We start from the raw sequence: 18,731 nt of genomic DNA, 5'->3' as shown, positions 1-18,731 counted from the left end.
CTCATATAGGTGCAAAGTTCTCATCAATAGAAACGAATTAAGTGCAAAGAGCAGGTAATTGCTATAAATCGTTAAAGAGTTCCCTCGACTAACTTTTGTCTCCATCATCAGACTGTAATGGCACTTATAACTCATACAGGTGCAAATTTCTCATCAATAGAAACGAATTAAGTTCAAACAGCAGATAATTGCTATAAATTGTTGAAGAGTTCCCTCAACTATCTTTCTTCTCCATCATCAGATCGACTCCAGACCTTTATTAAATAGTAGTGCTTTATAGTACTTAATGAAAACGTGATAAAATTTACTAGTCACCCTTACGATTTTTGAAAGTTTCCCTCGATTCCTCTGGGATCCCATCATCAGATCCTGGTTTCCTTATCATGGTACCAAACTATGAATATCTCCTTTCCAACAAGAAAAGAATTATCAAAATCGGTTCATAAACGAAGAAGTTATCTCCGAACATACATAAATATATATATATACGGTCGAATTGAGTAACCTCCTCCTTTTTTTGAAGTCGGTTAAAAATGAATGTTGCTAAGCGCATAACTCGTGAATGGCTTAACCAATTTGGCTAATTTATTTTTTTGTATGGCCCATGGAAAGTTTTAAAATCAAAAAATTAAAAAAAATACTATTAACTTTGACAGAACACAGTCTGTCCAAGCAGCTAGTGCTTTAATAAAAAATTATACTTTAATATTTGTGGGTTTATTTTTACTTTTTACTTTATTTGAGAATAGATAAGACTAGCAATAGGGTGTGGCATTAAATTACATATAACGATTATAAGATCGAATAAAACTAAGAATATGTACAAACTTACGTACTACAACTACTATATTTTTTACCAATAGATTTGAAACTAAACTTCACAGATAATTTTGTTCCTCTGCATAAAAATTAACACCTTTGATTGAAATGGCGCCTCCACTTTATCAAAAAAGATTAGGCCATTCCGCTATTTCGAAAACTGTATGATCTTTGGCGATGCGTGTGAAACTTAGTGTGAAGAATCACCTCCGCCATCGAAAAGGGAGGATCCTCCGACCAGACGGGTGTTGTGTCTGGCGGGCTACCGGCCCCGACGGTTATTGTCGGGATCTTGTATATATACTTATTCACTTTGAAAACTCTGATAGCGCGATGTAGCATACGTCAGTTTTTCTCTAATTACGTAGTTTCGTAGTCGTTCGTATTTCGCGTGATAGATGTCGCCACAATCATTTACAGGAATTGAAATGTGTAATACCAAAAGATTGTCACCGTTTTATGATAATTTGCCTTGCAATAAATATTCAACCAATGTAGGGCTTGGGATACCGTTAAAAATTCAGTAACGTTAATATGTCGCGGCAGACTTAACAAACGTTATTTTGGACCAATGAGTGATTTTTTGACCAAGCAGACCAATCTGTTGGAACTCCTCGCTACGCTTCAGCCTGTAATATACCACTACTGGGCATAGGCCTCTTTCCCCATGTAGGAAAAGGATCAGAGCTTAATCTATCACGCTGCTCCAATGCGGGTTGGCGGATATATTCTCTACTATGAGTAACGATCGCTATCAGGTGTATATGATAACAACTGGGACCGACGGCTTAACGTGCTCTCCGAGGCACGGTGAGGAGACCCACAAGCACTGCACAAACACCCAGACCACGGCAAACACTTGTATGGCCAATACAAATGTTTGTCATGTGTGGGGATCGAACCCGCAACCCTGGCGGCAACAGGTACGATCCATGGCTGTAACCGTTGCGCTAACGCAGAACTCCTCTAATAGCCCCTATTCTTAAAATTTTAAACGAAGGAATATATGCTTTATAATTATTTTCGGTTCTAATACTGGAGGAGGAGGGTAGGTCTAATAAAGGAGTTGGCATCAAAATAATTTGTAAAAGAGACAGACATACGGTTCCGCCCAACTTTTTAACACTACCATTAAAAAGATTATAAATTTTATTTTTTAGAAGAAAATATCCAAATGTTTTATCAGAGGATTGGATCTTCTGAACATGAATAATCTAACGAGATGCATCTAGTTCGTTATAAAGATTTCGACCAATTATAGTGTTTGGTTTACTGTGTGAATCATTAACATTATAAACTACTGGATTATCCGATTGTAATATAGGCTGCTTTGCAAGTAAAATATTTGTTACATCTTTACCCACATCAGATTTATCTAACTTTATACAACAACATCCAATGTCCTTTTGATTTCCCACAATTTTTCTATTCTTTTTATTGCAATTTTGGCATGTTTTATGCGAGTGACCACGTTTTAACATACATACTTTTTTCGACGATTGGTCAGTGTCTACACTAAAATCATCATATTCTACTGTTTGTACTGCAATAAAACTACTAGGTTCGGGCACTTTGCGTGTTATTCCAGAATTAGGTGGCTCATTCATGTTGTAATATAAAATATAAAAAAATAAACTTACCAACCAAAATTTATACAAATTAAATTAATAAAAAAAATATTGTAGAAAACTGTTCTGAATGAATAAAATAGAAAAAATGATTAATTAATAAAAAACTAAAAAAAACAGTCGCGAAAGTTTCACACCTAAAAAAAACTAGAAAACTTTTTTGAGTGAATAACATAGAAAAAAAAAGTGGTGTCATGGGACACCAGGTAGGAACGAAGTTCCTTCGGATAGTATAGAAGCAACACAATTTGAAAAAAAATGTTGAATTTTATATATATTTTCTTGTTCTTGATTTTTTATAATTTTGTTGATTGGTTTTTAATTAAGTACATAAAACTATTGAGGAAATTTAGTATTTTAGAAAATAACAAATACCATAAAATAAAATAAATCAAACAAAATAATAATAATAATAATAATAATTCAAATTATTAAGTGAAATAAAAAAACATATGTCTTTATTTATTTTTGTCGACAGTATAAAACTACATATTTTACAAAAAGTTTACTAGTAATATTTTAGTTTTACAAACGTCATATTACACAGTCGTGTGATTGATATTGCGTCACTTCCGTTATATATTTTTCTTACGGTTTTAGTATCACATTTTTTTCAGTTCAGTCGCCCAGCCAAATGTTAAGCCTGCCGTAAGGAACTTCGTTCCACTAATTAATTAATGAAAAACCAAAAAAAGAAACAACTGCGTTTTCCTCAATGTCCTCAATTTCCTCAATGTCTAACGTTCCATTTCAAATTTTCAACATTCAATTTTAATTTACTCAGGCAACATAACTTCCCAGTTGTCAAATTTTGCTGTGTGTTGTGCTGTTGTATACCTACTGTGTGATAATGTTATTGAAAAACCCTGGCATCTACGATGTATAATTCCTATTGTTTCTTGTTATGAAGACATCATATTTATTGTCACTTTTCTAATGGAGAATTTGGAACTAAATACTTAAATAAAACTAGCAAATAGACTTTGTGATTACTTTAATCGTTAAAAATGTCGAAGAATGGCGAAGTGTCGTCTAATCAAGGTAAAAGCCAAACGACAAAATAATTATTATTTACACAGATATCTGTTTACTACTATTACATTAATAAAAATAATTCCAGGTCCGAGTCGACCAAGTATGGCGAAACCTGAACTCAACTTATTTGGTACAGAAAAAAGAAAAATATTGAATTTTCAACTTGGTGGGCCGTCAAATGATAGTGCATTCGTGCCTTTTTCTCCAAATCCATCGGCACAAAAATCGCGTATACCGTCTCGAACTATTAGAGACGTGTTGCCCGATAATACAAGGTAAATTGAATTACATTATTAAAATATTCTGTCAATATACAACAGCATAAGCACCAGCAGCAGTATAAGCATAAGCAGCATGTCGTACGAAAATCATATTTTTTTAATTAAATACACAGATATGAGTCAGTATTAGCAAAAAAAAATCTTTGTTGGCCTTGTCAAGTAATTTTTTCTCTTATCTTTTCATAACTATTTTTTTAAATCACATTATCTAAAAATCCTTTTTGTTTTCAAATATTTTAAGAGAAGAAAGAGAGCTTCTAAGTAGGACTAAGAATAAAAGAATATAATATTTTACCCTTAAGGATTTGTTTGGTCCATGATACTAATTTGGTATTTGTTCTTTTTGTAACGAAGAATCCAGTGTTCTAGTAAACTTTGTAAAAGTTCCAAAATTGTAGATAGATATTTTTAATTACATTAATTTTATTTATGTTCCCTCTCTTTGTGTTAAGTCTTATGAGTAATTTTGTTATTTGAAAACTAAGTGAAACCAATGATCCTGGTTAGTGGTTGTCCAATAATCTCTAGATATTTTTAACAACTTTTCTTTAACTCCCTACTCCCTCTTGCTGATGTTTGATTATCTAAAAGACTAATGGACATATTTGTATAATTGGAGACATTAACTGGAACTTATGTAACAGTTTCCCTAGTAACTATAGATTGTCGGAAAATGTTCAAAGGTTAAAATTTTCTTAATATACTATAGTTTTAAATATATTGTTCCAATTATAGTAATAAAACACTTGGTTTAGTACTTACAGATATTGAGATGTGCAAAATTCGATTGATCACTAAAGTAATATTGACCCTTATTGCTAATCAACTTGGAAGTCGGAGATATCAGGCAGCACTTAAGTAACAACTAATAAAAGCAACTAATACACTTAATTTTTCTAAAGCTGATTATGACTATCGATATGAATTCTTTTCATGATAATCTAATGATGGACATATTTTATACCATACTGAGAAATATTGTTAAAAAATATGTTCCAAATGAAAAACGAAATAAAATAGATATAGTTTAATCAATGTTTAATAAAAAGAACCTTAGAAAATTCAATTTATAGAAGTTATAAAAAATATAACATTAACCCCTTGGATAAGTAAAACTTAAAGATTTTAGCTAAAAGATGTAGAAAATTGGCAACCGAATGAACTATGATAATTATCCCAAAAACACGAAACGTTTCTGGTCTTTCATTAACTCTAAACGGGCAGTTCAGCCAACTATTCCAACTCTATTAATTACCTACTGTTAAACAACTGTTTCTGGTGGCTCGCCTCTCTGTAACCTTGTTGGTTTTGTGGATTATCTTACTCAGGCTCTTGATTCGCGAGTAGAAGTTGACGTTTTTGACACGGATATGAGCAAAGTATTTGATTGTGATAGTGAGCACAATATTTTACTAGATAAGTTATGCAGATTTGGTATTGTCAGGAAGATTTAAGAATGGCTTGAATCTTAATTAAATAAATGTAAATTTTGTGTAGTCAGTTCACCCTATTGCAGTCCACTGCTGAACAAAAGCCTCCCCAAGTTAGTCTGAGACATCCTGGTTTTCCGCAATACTCATCCAGCCTACCCCGGAAATCTTATGTCCCACACTGCGTTGCTTTCAATTTTATGTATATCCAATGTCAATATATAATATTAAATCAGGAGTCCCTCAGACCTAAAATATAAAGACCCGTATTCATTTCCATTCCATATCGTATCAGTCACTACATGAGGTAGAGATTCTTATGAATTAAAACTCAAACATTTTAAATATATTTCTTTCGAAAATCGTAGAATTAGGAGCAACCTCATCTTTTTATATAAATTGTTTAATAATTAAATAGATTGTCCTCAGTTGCCACTAAAATTTAATTTTAGAGTGCCTTACAGATCCATGCCAAGATCTAGAATAGCACCTCTCCTTACTCCAATCAGATCCACAATATTTGGTTCAAATTCTCCCATTCCGAGATTGAGTAGGTTACTGAGTAGTTCTGAAAAGTGTTGATGACCAAGTAAGTATTAATGTATTTCTACATTTACAAGCCTCCACACATGTTAACTTTAATTATTGCTCCAAATTCATGTATAAGCAAGTCAACTTATGTTTGTAATTATAAAATAAGATATGGTGTTTACCTTTAAGAAATTGTACACTTACTTATTACCTTAGTTTGTAGTTAATATTATGTTGCATAAGTGTTAGTAAACCAATAAATAAAAATAAGATAAGTCTATACAACCCCTCTTCCTTGTGACATTTCGTGATGTTATTCTGAACACCTCCCCACGATTTTTATTGGATGACCCTTATTACTAACACAAATATATCATATTCTTGGATCTCTCTCTCTCTCTCTCTCTCTCTCTCTCTCTCTCTCTCTCTCTCTCTCTCTCTCTCTCTCTCTCTCACCACGCTAGGCAGGCGGGTTGGTGACCACAGGGCTGGCTTTGTCGCACCGAAGACGCTGCTGCCCATCTTCATAAATTAAAATTAAATAATCATGTCAAATATTTTCAACTAACCGCAGCTTAAGCGGCTTATCCCACTATTGTACTGTCAAATACAGACCGTCTCTGGACTTATACACTTTCAGCACTTGTTATTGGCAAAATCATCGGCGAAGACCTGATGGAGCCATAGTCTTTAAAGAAGAAGAAGAAGCCTGTGTATTTCAAAGCCAGCAGTTGGATGGTTATCCCACTATTGGTCAACTTTATCAGTTCCAAGGTAGTAGTGGAACTGTGTTATCCCTAAGTCGCCTTTTACGAAACCCACGTTAAGAGAAGGGGTGGCTATATTTTTTACGTAGCCACACAGCTTATTTTTGGATAGAAATGCCTAATACCAGAACCTGTAATTGATAACTATAATGGATTAAGTTCCAACCATTATCTTATATGGATTCTTTCTATCTTGTCTTTGCTTATCACTGGGATATATTTTAGTTTAGATGTAACAGTGCATAATTGTTTTTTTTTTTCAGAGATAGATGTAGGATTTACCCATCAATGCAGTCATCAGGAAAATTACAGTTATCTGCTACTGATATATATGATTTTACATCAGACGATTTACAAGATCTTGGAGAAATAGGCAGAGGAGCTTTTGGAGCAGTCAACAAAATGGTCCACAGAAAGTGAGTTTATCAATAATTGCGTTTTTATTATATATTTTTTTACCTTATTAGATAAAATTTTGTGATATAATTTCATCACACAATTCACTAAGATAATTTTAATTTGTAGGACAAATAAAGTAATGGCTGTGAAACGCATTCGTTCAACAGTTGATGAGAAGGAACAGAAACAGTTATTAATGGATCTGGAAGTAGTAATGAAGAGTAATGATTGTCTTTATATTGTACAGTTTTATGGAGCCTTGTTTAAAGAAGTAAGTTTTTGTATTTACTATGTATACTATATTTATAATTTAGTTTCCAGAAAACTGATACACTCGAGAGCAAAGAAATCGCACACCCCTACATTTTCATTTTGACTGCAAGTATTTTTTTTAATTTAATGTTGTTTGCAAATACAACTTGAATTAAATTGAAGTACACATTGTTAGCTTTCTAAAAACCCATTATGTGTAGCTTTGACCTTCGAAATCATTACAATAGCAACAAAACAATAGAAATACCCAAATTGTACCCAAATTGTTCAGGTAGTTCAGTTTGTAAGACTTTGAGCAGGTATAAAAGGTTAAGGGATGATTGAAATGACATCATTTACATTTGAACTTGCAATCAGAAAGGTCCTTTACCGAATACGTCATCATTCTGAACAAGAAAATGGATACCACACCGGAAGCAGCATCTCAAGTGGTTGCACTAATTGAAGCTGAACAGAACCGCAGCAGATATGCTGTTCGACGTGTATACGAGCGATATCAACAAACTAGTAGTTTTACCAGGCGACCAGGAACAGGCCGAAAACGTGCCACAACTCAGCGCGATGATCGTTATCTTGTGACGACATCACTGCGAAATCGTCGGTTAAATGCAGTTCAACTCGGACAGCAACTCCAGGAAGTTAGAGAAGTGGAAGTTAGTCGGTGGACGGTTAAAAGAAGACTAGCCGAAGGAGGTCTGACAGCGCACAGAACAGCAACTGGCCCAATATTGACCCCAGTACACAGACAAGCGCGCTTACTGTTTGCACGAAATCACCTAAATTGGACAATGGATCAATGGAAGACAATACTGTTCTCTGACGAAACCAGGATTTGTCTCCATGGTAACGACGGAAGGAGTAGAGTCTATCGAATCTGGTGAGCGTTTTTCTTAGTGCTGCATCTCCGAACGGGTCTCATACGGCGGTGGTTCGTGCATGTTTTGGGGAGGCATGTCATTGGAAGCGAAAACCGAACTTGTGTTCATCACAGGGGCCGATACCGACCGTCGATCGGGAGGATTGACTTCATGACGTTACATCGAGGAAATCCTGGAAGAACATGTTGTGCCTTTTTCCGTATTTATCGGCGCAAATTTTGTTTTTATGCATGATAACGCTAAATCACACACCGCCGCTATAGTACGCCAGGAGGAGGTTGAAATACCCGTTATGGCGTGGCCTGCTCGAAGCCCTGATCTCAATCCTATTGAGCACTTATGGGATGAACTAAAGAAAAGAGTAAGGGCAAGAAATGCACCGCCGACAGGTCTAAGAGAGCTCCAAACCGCAATCAAGGAAGAATGGGACAGCATACCGCATGAGTTTGTAAAAAAAATTATTTCTACAATGAAAAATCGAATGGATGCGGTTATTCAGGCTAGGGGGGGGGGCAATACCTCGTATTAACAAATCATTGTCTTCGAAAAAATATTGTTTTTTTAACCTTTTATACCTGCTCAAGTCTTACAAACTGAGCTACCTGTAACGAGTGAATTTGGATCATTCTGTTGTTTTGTTCCTATTGTAATGATTTCGAAGGTCAAGGCTATACATAATGGGTTTTTAGAAAGCTAACAATGTGTATTTTAATTTAATTTAAGTTGTATTAGCAAACAACCTTAAATTTAAAAAATACTAGCGGTCAAAATGATAATGTAGGGGTGTGCGATTTCTATGCTCTCGAGTGTATTTATACTATCTACCTTGTATTACTAATAAAGGTAATCTTTGCTTTGTCATTTATGTCATAGGGAGATTGCTGGATTTGTATGGAGTTAATGGATACCTCATTAGACAAATTTTATAAATTCATATGTGAAAGGATGCAAACGCGGATACCAGAAAATATAATGGCGCAAATAACATTAGCAACTGTCAAAGCATTAAATTATTTGAAGGAAAAGTTAAAAATAATACATAGGTAAATATTCAACAATATTTTAATAGCAATCCATTTATTTAGTGTAAATTTAAAAAAAAATTAATTAACAGGGATGTAAAGCCTTCAAACATATTGTTGGACAGACGTGGCAATATAAAGCTCTGTGACTTTGGCATATCTGGTAAGCTTGTAGATTCAATAGCAAGAACACGAGACGCTGGGTGTAGACCATACATGGCAGTAAGTATTACCTATTGACGAAAATTATATAAACTATTTCTGATACAGAACATACTGTGATTGTCATTTTATGTCTTGATATTGAAAAAAAAAACTGGAGTATCAAAATGACAATTGCAGTAAGTGACATAAGTAACAATTAAGTGGCGACGAAAGCTTTAAAATTTATTAAATTATTAAAACAAGTACAATCATAGTTAGATAACAATTTTCTTTTTTAGCCTGAAAGAATTGATCCTGGTCGAGCTAGAGGTTATGATGTAAGATCGGATGTCTGGTCACTCGGTATCACATTGATGGAAGTTGCTACAGGGTCATTTCCATATCCAAGATGGGGATCAGTTTTTGAACAACTGCAACAAGTAGTTCAAGGAGATCCACCACGTCTTACAAACAAAAATAACACATTTTCAAACAATTTTGTCAACTTTGTTAATACTTGGTGAGATTAATTAATTATTGTGATTATTTGCTAAAACACTTTTCACAAAAACTTTTCAACATTAAGCTAACATATTTTAGATTAATTTATTATCAAATTGTAATTTCTTTTTTTTTTACGATACTTTAGTAATTCATACATACTTAAATAGGTACTGTCATATTGATAGGTGTAAAAAATAAAAATAACAAAAATCATTAATTTTCTCAGAAATCGTTTTAAATCATTAATTTTCTCAGAAATCGTTGTAAATTTTATTTATTAAGATAAAATTATATGCCTTTTATGTGTATTTGTTTATTTGAAAAAAAATACTCATTGCAACTTAATATTTTCTACCAATACTAGAATGACCTCAATGAATAAAATTAAGTTGTATATTTTTAATTTTCAGCCTCATTAAGGAAGAAACCCAGAGACCGAAGTACAATAGATTATTAGAACATCCGTTTATTAAAGGCATAGATCAGAGCAGAGCAGATGTTGCTGCATATGTTTGTGAAATTCTGGATGCGATGGAACGAAATGGAGTCAGTCCTTTCACTACAGACCAACCAGCTCAAGCCTGGATAGACTAATGTTAAATTACACCAATTTTTTGTAGAAGTACTTGCAAGTGTAACTTGTCAAGACCTGGTTTTGTGCACTTTCAAATTTAAATCGTCATATTTATTACCCACAAATGTCTCTTTTTTTTATTGAAAACTTTTAAAATTAGCTTGCCTAATAAATGGTGTCTCAACCATTATGATAGATGCAAAGTTAAAATTATTGTATATTTTATATAATTTTAATAGTAGTTTATAAATACTATTAGAAAAAGTAGAAAAATTCTTATATATCTGTCTGAAATCTTAATTACACTATTATAAAATATTTCATGTTTAAAGTTTGCAATAATGGTTATATGATCTTACACTTGAAATTCTGGGTTCCCTTTTTTTCAGTTTAAATTTTTCTTTAATTTCCATTGCTAGTAGCTGTAATTATTTAGATAATTTATAGTGTATAATTACAATCATTACAGCTACTATATTGATTCAAAAAATACCATGATTATTTTTCAGCATATTAAAAATAATGTATTAAATGTAATTCTGAAATTTGATAATAAATCGAATTTTTTCAGAAGTTGTAAAAAATGAGTGTAAATGATTTAAAATGGGGACCTAGTATTGTTTGTTACATTAAATTATTTTTAGATTGTGTTTGTGAAATGCTTGTAGTTAATAAACGAGATGTGTATAGATGTAATTTTGTAATAAATTTGTATATACAGACAGATAATAATTAAACATAAGTAATTAAATACTTAGCAACCATTTTTATATGGCAGCAATACACCTTAAAGATTGTTCACCAATAAAAAGATACATGCAAATGAGATTTCAATTATCATGTTATTTGGCTCACTTTACTGTTTGGTTTAGAAATAGAATGAATGAAAAACAATTAATGCAGTTTTTTTAAACATTGTTTTAATAAATATTTTAAAGACTAAACTATTAAATAAAGCTATTGAAACAAACTTAATAATAATGCTATTCAAGCACTTGTCCCATTCTTTTAGCATCTCTTACAAGGCCAAATTTAATAAACATTTTGTATTTAGTTCCATCAACAAGTTGTGGTGTGAGATATAATGCGTCTGTGGTTCTTGGTTGCAAGTCCATTATAGGTACCCAGTCTTTCACATTCACAATTCTATCTGTCCTCTTTCCTGAAAATCCTAGAGAAGATATTTTAACGAATTTATTGTCTTCACTTAAATACAGGTGGCCAATAACATCTTTGAATGGAAGTGTAAATAGTGACAGAACGGCACCACCTGTTATTCCTGAAATTTTAATTTTTCTATAAAACTGCTTAAGAACATCGATACCTATCATATTTATATACTACAGCTTAAACCCAAATTATGTGTTCATTTAGTATGAAGTAAATTTGATGATACTACAATTAGTAAATGCTTTAAGCAAAAGTTATGAGTTATACTTCGAGTTACTGGTCAAATTAAAGTATTACTTGTACTAATTGTAATCAATTGTGTACCATTACCCAGTCACCAGTTACCCAATATAATCACTCAGTAAATATTTCTTACCAATATATGATGCGACAACAAATGTATTTTCTGATACTAAGTTCATTATTTCCATTAAACCGCTACTGGGTATAACGATGCAGGAACCATACAAATGATATACTTTAAGTCTATTTACTAACGCAATATATTTCACGAAAGGAAATGAGAAAACGGGATCAAATTTCAGTTGCTCCGGCGGTGTTTTTGAAGATGAAAACTGTTTGTGCTGCCGGACTACATTAAGTAATCTTGAAAACAACATATTTAAAGAAAGCTACTTAACAAATGGCTAGTGATATTCTCTTAATCTATTTTTCAAACTTAACCTAAAATATATTTTTGTCAACAATAATACGTCCGGATTCCGGAATTCCGAGTTTTCGCCAGCTCTGAAAGAAAAGATATTAAATTTATGAAATTATGTTTGAAATATAATTTTAACCTTTATTTTATTAAATTGTAAAAGGAATTTAGTATTATGACTAATGTTTATTTACCGATTTTTTATCTACATTCCAGGCCCTAAAAGAAAAGGAGATGTTGGAACGTTATTGCCAAATATATCGATGTTTTCGGTGCATCACATCATGTATTCAAGTTTAAAAATGATTTTTCAAAGACCTAAAAGGAAAAAGCTTTACAACATGATATTGACGGATATAAAACCTAAAATTGTACAATTTAAGCGATAAAATGTAGTACATCTATTTCATGAATAAGATAAAAGTACATCGATTTAACGAATACATTACAGTGTCGATAAAACATTGTCTACATTCGATGCATCGTTGATACATCGAGTGCTTTGATTATATGGATTATTTCGATGTATAATATTTCGGACATCTCTTGTTATTGTCAATTAATGACAGTTGACAGAATACAGTGATTTATTTCAAAACATTGTTAACACGTGCAACGTGCAAATAATGCATTTTCCTTAAAAATTACGAAAAAAATTAAAACTGTAGGTTCACTTCCATCATGGCCAGCTTGCTAAAAGAAGTGTAAGTTATCATACATATTTACACATGTTCGTTCCATTTCTTTACAGTTTATGTGTTAATATATGATTTGGCTCTTGTTGTGGTTTGACTGACGAAATTAATTTAAACATATTATTAATTTCGACGGTAAAAATAAATCTCCTTAGAACAAATTAAAGCAATCGTTCGAAAATAAAAATTCATAACATGTTTAATTATTCAAAACGATATACGAAAATAAGTTTTTGGCCTATTCACCATCGAATCCCACTATTTATTAGATCGCTTCTTCCCCCATGCTTCGCTCTTTACCCATGTAGGAGAAGGAGTATTTATTAGATATTTCTATTCAAAAAATAAATCTAAGAGCTGTTGTTTATTAATTAAAGTGAAACAGTCTATTCTACCTCATGGTGTTAAAGTCTAAACATAATTTATTTGCAGGATAAACTTTAATCACAACTGACAAAACAATAACTAAATGAATAATATCTTGATGTATGTTATTTTTACAGGTACGAGAAAACAAATGAATTTGAAGCTTTCTTTACCGGTGGTGATATCCAGTGGACAACAGATGGTGGACATTTTTTATGTCAGTACAACAATGTTATTAAAGTTATTGATGTTAACACACAATGCAATACTCTGACCATTGGAGAATCAGTGGAAGAGAAGGATGACAGTGACCAAATATATACATTTAAAATGTCAAATGACAATCAAACTATAATATCTGCACATAAAAGTGGATTATTGAAACTCTGGAACCGAGAAACTGGAGGACAACTAAAAGTATGGAGATCTGGTCACAAAGGTGTAGTTGCAAAGTTAGCTTTTGATTCTACTGATAACAACGTAGCATCTGGTGGGACTGACGGAAACATTAGACTTTGGGATATTAATCACCACACATGTACCAGTAGTTTAAAAGGTGCAATGGGAGTATTTACTGTTCTTAAATATCATCCAGATCTTTCTAAACAACTTATTTTTGGGGCTGCTGATGATACAAAAATAAGATCGTGGAATTCTAAAACTGGTAAAGATTCTGTGATATATTCCGGTCATTTTAGTAAAGTTACTTCATTGCTATTTACTGCTGATAATGAATACATGGTTAGTTCGGGAAGGGATAGAGTTTTGATACTTTGGAAACTTGGTGAAAGTAAAGCTCTTAGAGTTGTACCTGTTTATGAAAGTATAGAAACTACGATTCTTATGCCACCATCTTTCAAAATACCAAACTTTAAAAAGAAAGTAGAGACTGAAGGTATATATGTCGCATGTGCTGGTGAAAAAGGTATTGTCAAAATATGGAACATACAAACGAGTCGTCTTATGTTTGAACAATCAAATAGTCTTGTATCTGAAGCTGCTGAAGACGGTGGACTGGCAATCACACATTTACTCTTCAATGAAGCTCGAAATATGGTATCAGTTGTTACCGTTGACCATAACATTATAATTCATGATTTGGAAACATTCACATGTATGAAACAAATGATTGGATTCACAGATGAAATATTAGATATAGTATTTCTCGGTAAAGATGAATCACATATTGTTGTTGCTACAAATAGTAGAGATTTAAAATATTACGAACTAGGAAGTATGGACTGCAAGTTATTGAAAGGTCATACTGATATTGTTTTAGCTTTAGCAACGTTTCCTACAAGGCCTGATCTTTTTATATCTTCTGGTAAAGATAATACTGTTAGAATATGGGTTCAAGGCAGTGACAATGAAATTAAATGTTTCGGTGTTGGAACAAGGCATACTGCTTCTGTAGGCTCTGTTTTCACTTCGCAAACATCTCATGCGTTTTTTACTTCTGTGAGTCAAGATAGTTGTCTAAAAATCTGGAGTGTTCCTAAAGAAATGGATGCTCCTGATCAAAAAATTGTATCAAGTCATACTGAACTGGCTCATAATATGGATATCAACTGTGTTGCTGTGTCACCCAACGACAAAATAATAGCAACTGGGTCACAAGACAAAACAGCTAAGCTTTGGAGTGAAGAATTATCATTATTAGGAGTGCTTAAAGGTCACAGAAGGGGTATATGGTGTGTAAGATTTTCACCTGTAGATCAAGTAGTTTTAACATCTTCAGCTGATAGCACTTTAAAGTTGTGGTCAATTGCAGACTTAAGTTGCCTAAAAACTTTTGAAGGCCATGAAAGCTCTGTTCTAAAAATTGAGTTTCTTAGTAAAGGTCAACAGATTATATCAAGTGGAGCAGATGGTCTTCTTAAGCTTTGGAATATAAAAACTTCTGAATGTAAAATGTCTCTTGATAACCATGATGGAAAGATCTGGTCTATGACTGTTAGTAAAAATGAGTCTCTAATAATAACAGGTGGGTCGGACTCCAAAATGGTGACCTTAAAAGATGTGTCTGCAGAGAGACGAGAAAAATTGGCTAAAGAGCGAGAAGAATTAATTTTACAAGAACAAGAATTGATGAATTTATTACATGATAAGAAACTAGTCAAAGCTTTAAGACTAGCATTACGCATGGAAAGACCTTTACATGTATTGAAAATTATTAATGAAGTTTTAAAAGTTGGACATGAAAAGTTATCTGAGACCTTGAAAGAAATAAATCATACACAAAAAGAGACATTATTAAAATTTGCAGCAGAATGGAATACAAATAATAAAAACTGCCATGCAGCTCAGCTTGTGTTTCATATATTAGCACCAGAAATTATTTCAGGCAATTTAATAGTACCATCATTATCAAGTTTCGTTGAAGGTGCCTTGCCTTATACTGAAAGACATTTTGAAAGATTGACAAATTTGTTACAAGATCTTAATTTTATTTCTTATACTGTAAATAGTATGCAACCACATCCTGTAAAAAATATGGATCAAGATTAATTCTTAAAATTATTTAACTGAATCATAATTTGTTGTTTTAATCTCCTGACTTAACAAAGTCAACACACTTATCTGCGGCGCATGTTTGCTCTGACGCACACAAACTATGTCATTAAAACTTTAACTTGCGAAATACTAAAATACATGGTCTTCGGTAAAAGCTCATAAACGGCGCACATTTCCGCCGCCTGCGCAACCTTTACCCGTTTTCCGTGAAAATCTCTTCCTAATATGCAGTAGTGGTGAATCGATAACGCGAAACAGACGCGTCGATTTCGGTGCGCGCTGACATTGACGTGTTATGTAAACAGATTCATCATGAGCTCAAAAACAATACTATTTAGTGTAATTTTCTACTTTTTAAATGGTGCAAACGGACAAAAGTCATTGTAAGTAATTATATTTTGTTAATAAGTATAGATTTACGTAATAAAGTTTTTGTTTTCCTAATTTAAAGGATAATTAAAATAAAAAACTTAAAAATTAATCTTTAAACTTCATATAAATCAGAATAAAGAAAAATAGAAAAATTAATTTAACGAAGCTCTACATGAACTATTCAGTAAAAATTCTTCACGATTAATTAGTCGCCACTAAAACTAAAACAATAATTTGTACGTAATAAATCTTTATTTCGGATATAAATTAGTTTATTTTTGTTTATAAATTATTTTTAAAGCAACTATATAAAAAGTTGTTTTAAAAATAATTTACGAACAACTATTACCGATTTGTAATGTTTGCCTTTAAAGGTATTTGCTTTCATTATATTAACTTTTTTTATGATTCAAAATAAATTGTTTAGATTGTCCGACATACCCTTTTTTATACACTACATAGTTAATGCGGCGAACGCTTACCGCCATATTCTTTTGGCGCATTCCGTTTTTTTTACTTTTGTTATATACAAATTTAGTCAAAACAATAAGGAACACCTTAAAAATAATTGTCCATTATCAAATTAATTAAATTTTATTTAATATCAACTAAATCATGTAGTTTGACTAGAATAAATCCCGATCCTGTTCGAGTTTTAAGATAAAAAGGCTATATGGGACCTACATATATATCTCTTAAATTACTTTCATATAAGATTTAATGGTAAACTGTTATTTAGTTGTAGCGCGAGTGAGTAACATACATCCGTAACTTTATTTGTCTATATAACCAACTTTACAAAAAAGTGTATATATAATATATTAAAACAGATTAAATCAATACATTAATCTGTAATCATGAAATATTTTTGTCTTCCATGTACCTGCACAGATCCCTCTGCAACACGTACTTAAAATTTATTAAACAATGGGTTGTAAGAGCGACGAATATGTACGTTTGATGGTTATAGAATCCAACTGGCACAATATAAAATATTAATAGATATTACGCGATTTAAGTTTATAATGCGTCAATTAATTTTTTAATTATAAAAATAGTTGTAGGGGAACCTGTTCTACCTTGGTCAGTTTTTTTTATTTTTATTTTTTATAAAATAATGTCACTTTCTACGTCTGTCAAGTGTATATGTATGTAAAGACCATTTAATTAACTAAAAAATTCAATCATAAAACTGTGTATATTTCTAAAGACTTGAGACCACTACCCACTTGAAAAAAAAAGGGAAAACTGACCAAGGTACAACAAACCAGATGTACCTTGGGCGGTGTCCGTTGTACCTTGGACAGAGAAGGTTCAAATCAAGATAAACACTTTTATTAGCTATAATTTATTTATTTTCTGTTGAAATAATGTAAGTGATAATTATTTAATCATATGAATATTTGCAAATAGAAAATAAAAACAGTTATTGACAACATTATCTAAGTAAAACAATTATTCTTTTAAATAAGCCTCATCTATCTATTTTCTACTCATTATTGTCGACAATACTTTGGCTTCGAATTACGTAATTGTAATTTACAACCTAATTATTTTTTATTTTCATATTATATAATAGAAATTCCAACAAAACATCCATTAAAATTGTTATATTAAACAAAAATAAATCAAAAAAAACTTAAGAAATTACAACAAAAATAAACAAAATAGAACTTACGAAACACTCAGTCTTTTAGTTAATATTTTGGGATGAATTCTTACTTATTATATATAATTAAATAGTATTAACAAAAATCCAAGTATTTTTCAATTTCTGGAACACGATAAACTTCTCTTTTTGAGTTGACTCTCTTTGGTGGGTTAATCTTTTTCTTGATATCTTGATACGGGTACAAATTCAAATCCTCCTTTTCAGGCCATTTCCAGTTTTTCAAAGACTTTTGCATGGAATTTATCAAAACTCCCTCTTTACTAAGGGATTTTATTTTACCCACGAAGTGTTCTTCTTCATAAATAAATATCACAAAGTCTCCTATTTCATAATCATAATTGACGCTATCTTCTTCAATCGGACTATTACTGCTTTCATTTTCACCATAAGAATCATCAGTGTCGTGGACGGAATAGTTCGAATCCTCAGAGTCAGACTGAATCAGAACTTTTCGTTTTACTCCATCTGTTTTCTTCTGTTCTTCTTTCTTCTTTGACTTATGATCATCTTTAAGACCTACTTTTTTTAAAGCCTCAATCTCATTTTTCTCTGGTGTGTCCGTTAATATTCTAGATTTGCCTTTTGGTCTACCTTTATGTGTTCCTTTTCGAGGTGCGGCTTTTGGATGTGGACGAATTATTTCAGGGGTGATAAGTTTTGAAGAACACAAGGATTTTTCGGGTTGATCGGAGGACTCTTGGGCCAATTCTTGAGTCGACTGATTACCAGTCTGTGCACAAGATTCTAGAGGACGATCTGAAAAGTTTGCTGCTAAAAAGTCAGCATCTGAGAATATATTTTCATTTAGTGGATGAAATCCTGTAGCCTTGAAACCATTCGCAATGTTCATAGGTGTAAACGCAGGTGGAAATGCTTTTCCGACCAATTCAGCAATGTCATAAATTGTCAAAGGTTTTCCTATGTGCCCAGGTGTCATTAGCTTTTCGTTAGCTGCCTGATTAAAATATGTTTTAAACGGTCCAAAAACTGATTTGT

The 18,731-nt window shown here is 32.2% G+C and overlaps 3 protein-coding genes across 3 annotated transcripts; 2 read left to right on the top strand and 1 right to left on the bottom strand.

Moving 5' to 3' along the window:
- Positions 1 to 3,217: 3,217 nt before the first annotated feature.
- Positions 3,218 to 11,179, top strand: LOC123656839 (dual specificity mitogen-activated protein kinase kinase 4-like). Its single transcript, XM_045592457.1, has 8 exons — positions 3,218 to 3,488; positions 3,568 to 3,757; positions 6,755 to 6,907; positions 7,017 to 7,161; positions 8,915 to 9,084; positions 9,156 to 9,285; positions 9,507 to 9,727; positions 10,122 to 11,179. Exons 1-8 carry the CDS (start codon positions 3,455 to 3,457, stop codon positions 10,303 to 10,305), a joined length of 1,227 nt encoding a protein of 408 aa, XP_045448413.1. The 5' UTR covers positions 3,218 to 3,454; the 3' UTR covers positions 10,306 to 11,179.
- Positions 11,123 to 12,352, bottom strand: LOC123656838. The gene is made up of 3 exons (XM_045592456.1): positions 12,311 to 12,352; positions 11,832 to 12,202; positions 11,123 to 11,564 (listed from the first exon to the last, which is right to left on the bottom strand). The coding sequence occupies exons 2-3, from the start codon at positions 12,073 to 12,075 to the stop codon at positions 11,269 to 11,271; spliced, it is 540 nt and encodes a 179-aa protein (XP_045448412.1). The 5' UTR covers positions 12,076 to 12,202; positions 12,311 to 12,352; the 3' UTR covers positions 11,123 to 11,268.
- Positions 12,353 to 12,797: 445 nt separating this feature from the next.
- On the top strand, positions 12,798 to 15,713 carry LOC123657257 (transducin beta-like protein 3). Its single transcript, XM_045592831.1, has 2 exons — positions 12,798 to 12,820; positions 13,315 to 15,713. Exons 1-2 carry the CDS (start codon positions 12,798 to 12,800, stop codon positions 15,683 to 15,685), a joined length of 2,394 nt encoding a protein of 797 aa, XP_045448787.1. The 3' UTR covers positions 15,686 to 15,713.
- Positions 15,714 to 18,731: the final 3,018 nt, after the last annotated feature.

Source organism: Melitaea cinxia, chromosome 10, assembly GCF_905220565.1.
Source record: "Melitaea cinxia chromosome 10, ilMelCinx1.1, whole genome shotgun sequence".
NCBI lineage: Eukaryota > Metazoa > Arthropoda > Insecta > Lepidoptera > Nymphalidae > Melitaea > Melitaea cinxia.
Note: the sequence above shows the minus strand (reverse complement) of the source record. Positions and strands in the feature narration are given on the sequence as shown.

Bases quoted from the DNA above. Each gene is read 5' to 3' on its own strand.
- LOC123657257 (XM_045592831.1), top strand. From the start codon at position 12,798: ATGGCCAGCTTGCTAAAAGAAGT. The intron at 12,821-13,314 runs GTAAGTTATCAT...TTATTTTTACAG, and splicing joins GCCAGCTTGCTAAAAGAAGT to GTACGAGAAAACAAATGAAT.
- LOC123656839 (XM_045592457.1), top strand. From the start codon at position 3,455: ATGTCGAAGAATGGCGAAGTGTCGTCTAATCAAG. The intron at 6,908-7,016 runs GTGAGTTTATCA...TTTAATTTGTAG, and splicing joins AACAAAATGGTCCACAGAAA to GACAAATAAAGTAATGGCTG. The intron at 7,162-8,914 runs GTAAGTTTTTGT...TTTATGTCATAG, and splicing joins ATGGAGCCTTGTTTAAAGAA to GGAGATTGCTGGATTTGTAT.
- LOC123656838 (XM_045592456.1), bottom strand. From the start codon at position 12,075: ATGTTGTTTTCAAGATTACTTAATGTAGTCCGGCAGCACAAACAGTTT. The intron at 11,565-11,831 runs GTAAGAAATATT...TTAAAATTTCAG, and splicing joins TGTTGTCGCATCATATATTG to GAATAACAGGTGGTGCCGTT.